General features: G+C 39.3%; 1 protein-coding gene and 1 long non-coding RNA gene across 3 annotated transcripts in view; one reads left to right on the forward strand and one right to left on the reverse strand.

Moving 5' to 3' along the window:
• Nucleotides 1–521: 521 nt before the first annotated feature.
• On the reverse strand, nt 522–3,027 carry LOC124400052. Its single transcript, XR_006928314.1, has 3 exons — nt 2,673–3,027; nt 1,258–1,350; nt 522–556 (listed from the first exon to the last, which is right to left on the reverse strand). It is a non-coding gene; the product is annotated as an uncharacterized LOC124400052 (long non-coding RNA).
• A 308-nt stretch (nt 3,028–3,335) lies between these two features.
• mgll (monoglyceride lipase) overlaps nt 3,336–8,896 on the forward strand; it is a 26,478-nt gene continuing 20,917 nt past the window's right edge. Inside the window, exons 1-2 of one of the 2 annotated variants that reach the window (XM_046871549.1) lie at nt 3,336–3,492; nt 4,377–4,521. In XM_046871549.1, coding sequence (XP_046727505.1) covers nt 4,397–4,521 — 125 coding nt within the window. In that variant the 5' untranslated portion in view covers nt 3,336–3,492; nt 4,377–4,396. Of the gene's footprint in view, nt 3,493–4,234; nt 4,522–8,896 lie in introns of those variants that run through there. The other variant, XM_046871548.1, reaches the window with a different exon arrangement.

An 8,896-nucleotide genomic window follows, 5' to 3' on the forward strand; every position in this document is an offset into this window, starting at 1 on the left:
TATTTCTATATCACTTTTCACAATGGACATTGTCTAAAAGCAGCTTTACAGAACTTGAGAATTAAAGTGAATTATGTGTCATGGCGATTGTGGCAAGGAAAAACTCCCTCGATGAATGAGAAAGAAACCTTGAGAGGAACCAGACTCAAAAGGGGAACCCATCCTCATTTTGGTGATATCAAGAGTGTGATTATAAATCGTAAAAAAACAATACAAAACACTGGAAAGTGAGAACTAACATGAGTACTGGAGTGTGTGATTATGAGTAATGTCCTTACTAAAGTCTTATACAGTCAGTTGACGTTGTGGAACCAGGAGCTACTGAGCAACTTAAAAAATAGCTCAACATTTAGGATCATTACAGATCTAACACAAACCCCTCCATGCCAGAGCCTTTAAAAATTCAAAGAGGTCCAGTGTCCAAACTCTACATGAAGTGGGATCCAAATGGCGCTGGTACGTCTCTAGATGTTTCTGGATGTTTGCGGGGTCGGCATATATTTCTTTGAAGGTCCATCATCTTCATGAGGTGGGACACAAATGGAGCTGGTGCAACCTCGAGATGGGTAGAGAAAGAGAAGCAGTGAAGAGGAATTAGCATAGCTGCTGATCATCATATTAACAAGCACAAGTTGATAATGTGCATTTGATCAGATGTACTGGAGCACAAGGTTATGATATTTATTATGTGTTATGTGTAGGACTCGCTAAAAAATACATCTTAAAAAGATACAGCGCTTAAACTGGGAGAGTGTGTCCACACCAAACATTGTCAGGAAGGTTATTCCAAAGTTCAAGAGCTAAATACTACTCTTTTGAAGCACTGCATCAGATGCGGTGGATATACAGTATAATTAAATAGTGACTTACTTTTTATAAAGTCAATCCAGAGGATATTTTGGAGACTTCTGGACACTCAGGCATGTATTAGTATTTTTGTGTGTTAATTGTACAACAATTATTACATTATTATTATTATCCTAATTTTTACATTTGCATACAAAGAAGATAATAAATTAATATCCCTGTTTCTAATTTATCCCAATACAGGCAAAAGCAAATGAGCACAGGAATCTCAAGAGTGCATTTTGTTCATTCTTGATGATTTTCTGACTGGTGATTTATTATTAAGTCCAGGTATGTGAGTAGGTGGAAAAGTGCAACTACGTGCATATGTATGACTCTGTCAAGCACAGGGATCACAAAGACTACGAATATATTATAAATAATAATTCACAATTGAGAATTTGTGCTCACCTGTTGAACAAGTTCTGGCACTCGTCCAGGTATGCAGAAAATATACGTGCAGTTTGCATGGTAGGATTCGCTCTCTGGGATCAATTCCTAAAACTGATTGGCCATGAAAAACCAGGACATCAGAAAAGAAAAAATAGAAAGAAGAAGAAGAGAAAAAGTGAGTTGAAAGAAACCACAAACTATTTTCAAAAGCGACTAGGTAATGTTGTGCAAATAGATGCTGAGTGTGTGTTTATCTGTATTTCCTTATATATGATAAATAACAAACAGAACTTTTTATCACATTTTAAACACCTAAGTAATTCAGTTTGGGACAAACCTCAAGATAATTACAATGAGCAAACTAAGATGGCAAAATAGTGAACTGGAAAACATTATATTAATGCAATTATATTAATTGCATTTAAACACTGCCACAACATTATACTGCTTCTATAAATCATGTGTTGATGGGGATTCAGCAATGATAGCTATTTTGTAAGCACTACCACACCAACACACATGCAACATTATCAATAGAATATAAATTAGCCATCTTTATAAATGCCAGTATATATATATATATATATATATATATATATATATATATATATATATATATATATATATATATATATATATATATATATTGCACATGCATAGTAATAATAACTGTTTAATAGCAGAAACAGTAACAATCTCAATCACAACTAAGAAAGACTACAGTATTAGCACATGTGCCTTGACCACTACATCGGTTACTATTTAGTGTACAATGCTCACGACAGAACCTCATAGTATACATACATACCAATATTAACCATGTTTATTGTGATTGCTGAAGACCCTGCACCTACACAAGAGGACGAACGTAGTAGAGGTGTATGGAATGATAGAAATAAATGGTACTCTTGGTTTAAATATTACATAAGTAATTTTCTTACCAGTTTGTATAGTTGTACACTATTATGTGAAAAAAAGTGTGATGGATCATAGGATGATAGGTAAAGGGGCCCACACACTGTCTCTCCTTGGGGTCCAAAATTCTATGCTAAGCCCCTGAATAAAACAATTAACATGTAGCAGTTTTTTGGGTTGTTCTCAAAGCAGCTTTACGGTGATAAAGAGGTTGTATAAAAATGTATAGGTTTACTACATATAAGTTTGTTCATAATAATTTTAAGTGCATTCCTAATGAGCGAGTCAGTGGCAAGGGAAAACTCCCCGAGATGGCATGGGGAAGAAATCTTGAGAGGAACCTGACTCAAAAGGACACTTATTCTCATCTGGGTTTATTTATAGTATAAATAAATGGAAACGTCATTAAATCAACAATAAGTGGAAAAAGGTCAAATAATTTTTTTCTATGAATTAAAGTGCAGGCTCAGGTGTTTACACTTATGTCACACTATCAAACCATGCGGGTGGAAAAGTACCAATGTTGTGGTGGTTACGTGACTCGGTTGCATCACAGCATTCCAATCCTTTGCTGAGCCTTTTTCTTATAACAAAACATCCTGTTGGGGTTCATTCTTCCCTTAGCACTTAGACACTGCAGAGTTTCAGATGAAAACCATCAGCAGCTAATACACTTTTGTATGTTCCAGTTGGGCCAAAGAAGAGCAGGTTATGATAATGATAAGAAAAAAAAGAGGAGGCATGATGATGTCACAAGCAAATACGATGAATGCTCCTCTTGACATTTAGTTGACTTTGTATTATAGGATGCGGTTAACCTCAGGGTGAGTGTGTGAGTGTGTGTGACAGAGAGAAAGAGAGAGAGAGAGAGAAAGAGAGAGATAGAGAGAGACTGAGAGAGACAGAGAGATCGAGACTGAGAGAGAAAAAGAGAGAGAGCGAGAAAGAGAGAGAGATAGAGACTGAGAGAGATCGAGACTGAGAGAGAAAAAGAGGGTGAGCGAGAGAGAGAGAAAGAAAGAGATAGAGAGAGACACTGAGAGAGATCGAGACTGAGAGAGAGAGAGACAGACTGAGAGAGAGAGAGAGAGACTGAGAGAGAGAGAGAGACTGAGAGAGAGAGAGAGAGAGAGAGAAAACGCGGTCGTGTGGGTGTGGGGGAGGGTGTCTGTGAGGGTGGCTGTAGTGTTGTACTGGTGTTTCCTCCTCCCTCCAGAGGCAGCATCTGTAGGGCGCTTGGAGCTCACAGCGCTTTTACATGCACACCACAGCTCAGCTCAGCACCGGCTCTCAGTCTCGTCGGGATTTTCTGCTGCTGGTCGACTTGGATTCATTCAGGTGAGACAAGTTCCGACTGCATGTTTTAATTATATTCCTGTATTTAATTATAATCTATGATTTTTTTATTATTATTATTTCATAAATCATTACCATAGACGCTGTTTCAGATTCGTTGAAGTTGTTGGGCTGCGTTCATTCCCCTGTGTATCAGAGGACGTGTTTAATTCATAATCATTTGGGAAGGATTGTGAACAATCAGTTGTGAAAATTGCCCGGTGTTGTATTTTATTCCTCTGGAGTCAATTTTCTACAAATGCGCACTGAATATATTTGAGCGGTCATGCATAAACTAAAGTTGAAGCAAAATGTCAGTGTTGAATCTCTCATCGCGTATGTAGTCCCGAAATCTGAACAGATCTCCAGCTCCAGGAATGAACGCAAGCACTGCACTGCGGGGGGTTTTGTTTAATGCATTAGATTTCTTTGCTCAGAGCGTCGATATTTGTTGACTTGCAGCTCTGTCTCTTGTGTCTCCTGTCAAAAGAAGTCCCGAGTCAGCGGCAGTCTATTTTTACTGCTCTGCCATTGAGTTCATGCACTTCAGCTGAGCTGTGCGCGTGCGGTACAACCGCAGAACGCTGCTCCACTGTCTGTCTGTCTGGACAATAGACTGTAAATGATACCTGGCTACGGTTCGGCGTGCGTGCGCGCGCACGCGAGCGTGCCCGCGCGTCTGTTCTGGTGTGCGCGCGCGTGTGTGTGTGCGTGCTTGAAGGTGACACTGTGGCGTCACGCGCGTAACGCGCGTATATAAGCGGACACGCGTGGCTCGGTGTACATCAGTAACGCCATGTACGAGGTGGTGGCGGTTGTGTGCGTACTGATGTTGCACGTTTTCTTCGTTGTGAAGCCGCTGTCACGCTTCAGTGTTTTTGTTGCAGACGCGCTGTGCGGTGGTGCCATGCCGGAAGCGGAGGGATCGGGCCGGTCTCCGCAGGGGGTCCCCTACAGCGAGCTGCTGCACATCGTCAACGCCGACGGACTGCACCTGTTCTGCCGTTACTGGGAACCAGAAGGACCGCCAAAGTGAGTGGCGCACGCTGCACGTCTCACAGTGTTATCATATAACATCCCCCCCTTCCCGTTAGATCCACCAATAAACTCCCCGGGACAGGGAGAAAACACAGGCTACGTCCCAAACCCCCATTATAGGATACCTAAGAAGTGCAGTGGAATAGTGTACTCCAAGTACAATTGGTGGTGTAGTGGAAATAAAATGCAGGTTTGGACCGTTTCTGTGGTGGTATAGGGTATACCCTATTTTGCCTAAAATGTAGGCCATGTTTCTGTCACCTGAAAACATAAATAATTCAAACTACACAAGGACAAGAGATTTAGTCTCATTGTAACACCATATGCACGTCCCAAAATGCAGAAGTCTACACAAGATGAACCCTTGGTACAAATCTACGGTTTGGTACCTGTAATTTTTGTGGAAGAAGGTTCTGTGGTAGCTTGAACTCATTCTCATTTCTCATCTCATTGCATAATTTATAAATGGTGCTTCATTTCGCAAATAGGTTTTACTTGTGCCTGGTAGATAATCTGCGGTAGGGTTTTACACAAACCCTTGAAGGGTCCTTTCTGAAGAACTACTAGATTTTTCCTTATGCACCCATGCATTTTAATATAATGTCTTAAACAGTGGCCTCCTCCCTATTTCTGACTAGTGCCCAACTGGATTATGGGTATTCCGTTCCTGCATTGTTGCTTTAAGTTAAATACTAAACTACTGCAGTACAGAGTAAAAACATTTTTGTCAGACACCATAGCAAAGTAGCACAAAAAATAAAAATAGAGCAGTATGCTGTGTGTATATACATATATTCTTATATATATATATATATATATATATATATATATATAAATAAGGTTTGCATTTGGCATTTGGCAACCAACCGAGTGAATATCCTTGAATGGCATGTCCATACAATAAATATAGCCCTGCCAATTTACTCCCTGAAACAATACTAAGCAACCATATATTGACAGCATTTAGCAGATGCCCTTATCCAGTGCAAATAAGCAATTGAGGTTTAAGGGCAGCATGGCAGCTTTACTATTGAGCTACCCCGTCCCTACAATACTATAGCCAGTAAGGCCACGCAAAAGCCTACCTTACCATTAAAATAAAGTAATTATAGAGAAAACCATTCAATGGTGCACATAGTGGAGAACACTGTCTAATGATTTACACTATTTTCATACTCATACAACCAGCCCACTTTTCTCATGTACTTTGAATGGGGGTGGAGTCAACCTGGAAGAGACCACTCTCATCCGGATGGAAATGTTTCATCATCAGGAATGTTGTATTGATTTTTGCACTTAGACTTGTCTCTAAGGGACAACCCTAAATTCAAAAAAGAACAAACAAATACTGTCCATTCATTTAAAACCTGCCATTTTGTTAAAGAAAGAGAGAGAGAGAGAGAGAGAGAGAGAGGAAAGCATACATGAAATTTATCAGTGCGTTTCTGTTATGCAAATACTTTGAGAGAAGTCAGAGTTCAACAGCCAGATTAGTTTGAGCTAACAGGAACGCTATGGTAATAAAAATAACCACTCTTTTTACAACAATTTAGAGCAGAAAGGTATTTTAGAATGCATAGCAGATCAGTAGAGGATGGTATCTGGTTCTCCTTACATGACTTAAAAACAGGAATCTGAGATAACAGTGGTGCTGCTGCTGCTATGTGTTTGACTGATTACATATTTGCATGAAGGTGTGCAAAATATAAAAGTAGATTTGCTGTTGTTTAATGGTGATGTGCAGGTATGTACATATTGAAATAAGATGTAGTAATATTCTGTTACATCTAGTTCATTATAAAGAACAATATTTGAGTATATTTTTAGTTTATATTGTTCCAGTAGAGCTATGAGCTAAAGCTTGACTGTGACTGTTCGGATAAGTTCATCATTGTTCTACAGGGTGTGTGGGCCAGGAGATGGCTCGTGCCAGAACTCATTGGTTAGCTGGAATAGCTGTGCACTGGGTTCTCAGGGTTGCCAGATTGAATGGACTGTTTCCAAGTCCCTAAAAAAAAAAAAACATGTAGCTTTGCCAAATTCTATCCCAAGGGCAGTTTTTCATGCTCAGTACGATTAAAATAATCCAATTGCATAGAAAAAAACACAGCATTGTTCGCATTCTCCTCTCTAGATGACCAGCGAAGCCCGGAAAAGAAGATTGATTATTACTTTCTTGGTCAAATTTATTTTTAAAGCCAAATGAGGACATACATTATATAGCCACTGATCTCTGACCTGGACTATAGGATGTGTTCGAGAAAATTAATCTTGTGACACTGCTGAAAAGCACGAGATGTGTATACACACACACACACACACACACACACACACACACACACACACACACACACACATAGACAGTAATTTCAGTACTGATAAACCCACATGTATGAGAAATTTCAAGTGAAAAGTCCCCTCTGCTATGTGTGTGTGTGTGTGTGTGTGTGTGTGTGTGTGTGTGTGTGAGAGAGAGAGAGAGAGAGAGAGAGAGAGAAAGAAAGAGAGAGAGAAACACAATGAATTAACCAATAGACCCTTCAGTATAAGCACTATAAGCACAAGAATGTCGGACACTCCAACTCTCTGTGTATGCGTGTGTGTGTGTGAGTCACCTGTGAGTGATTCACTGTCTCAGTAGACTGTTGTAGTACTTCCCCTTTTAAGCGCATGCAGTCATACTTGAGAAACACTTCGAGTTGGAGTGTAAGTGTGACACGAAGTGTGTGCCTCCGTGTGACACTTTTTTGTCGTAACTTCATTATTGCATTATTTCATCCACATTGCACTGGCAGGTTAATTTGGAGCCCCCACAGGCAGCACGAGGTCTGTGTGTATGTGTATCTGTGTGTAAATGTGAGCATGTCTCATTCTGGCTAACTCTTTCCTGCTGTTTCCGCGGCAACTATTCAGCCTCCTGTCAAAGTGGTACAACCCCAGAGATGTGCTGTTACCCTAGTAACCGCCTCACCCCATCTGTGTTAAGCTAGTTTACTCACTTATGATTATGAGAACAGGTCAGTGTCACCACAGACCACGTGTGTGTGTGTGTGCGTGTGCATGCATATGCCGTTCATGCAAGTTAAGTTTGTTTTGGAAAAACTTGACCCAAATTCAGTGTTGGATTCCCCAAACACCTCAACTAAAAGAGCAGAGATTGGTAAACATACAGGGATTAATCACAGATCTTAAAGGGGTTAGTCATATGTGGATCCAGTTCTAGTATTATTTCTGTATAATCACGCTTAAACCTGCCATAATATACTACTCTCAGACCAAACATGACCAAAAATATTTATACATCACAAAAGCTAAAGAGAAAAAGTTTTTATAGACCTTCTAATCGGGTGCATGGGCTGGACAGTATATCAGACATTCAGTTGTGTCCTGATCTAGAGCAAAATATAAGATACATCTTATTTTACACCAGTACATCTGGTTGTTTATGCTGGTAGTACTGAGCCATTACATTTACTAAATTAAAAATGTATAAATTTTTATAAATTATTTTTTCTTTTCTTTTCTTGCAAGGCTTCTGAGTGTTTCTTCTTACTGCAAGTAGGATTAGAAACATACATTCAGCATGTGTGATGAAAGAACAATCTGCTTATATATATATATATATATATATATATATATATATATATATATATATATATATAGAAAACATTTGGGTTTTTAATCAAAAGCTGACGTTTAGGAAATCAGACTAAGATAGCGTAACTGCACAAGTTCTCTCTCTCTCTCTCTCTCTCTCTCTCTCTCTCTCTCTCTCTCTCTCTCTCTCTATATATATATATATATATATATAAACTTTTTATACATAATGCATATGTAATGCGGAAGTCAAGATTAAAAGAGTGAGAGGAGATTTAAAAAATGGTATGAGCCGTTGTAGGGGTGTTTGTTGTGTGTAGGGGTGTTTGTGAAAATGGAGCAAGCACAAGGTCACTGCTGTAAGAGGTCAGAGGTGCCTCTTTCATGGACAGAATGGTTTGTGTGTGTGTGTGTGTGTGTGTGTGTGTGTGTGTGTGTGTGTGTGTGTGTGTGTGTTCATGCTGGCTTCCATTGATGATCTGGAGTCATAGGGTTTAGCCTGCTTTTAACTATGTGACATGTGTATAATGAACCAGAAAGGAATTTGTAGATCTGAAATAAGTCTTCTGTACATCATCTGTAAAATAACAACCAATTTCCTCTCAAGCAATTTAATAAACTGCTTATTGCTTTTACATACACTACATATTGATTTGTATGTTCTTTTCAAACATCCCATTCCACATTTACTCTCCTTTTGCTGATATAATCACCACCACTTATTGGGAAAAATGTTCCACTAGGCATTGGGAGTGTGCTTATGCTTATTCAG

Source organism: Silurus meridionalis, chromosome 17 (assembly GCF_014805685.1).
Source record: "Silurus meridionalis isolate SWU-2019-XX chromosome 17, ASM1480568v1, whole genome shotgun sequence".
In the NCBI taxonomy this organism is placed as follows: Eukaryota; Metazoa; Chordata; class Actinopteri; order Siluriformes; family Siluridae; genus Silurus; species Silurus meridionalis.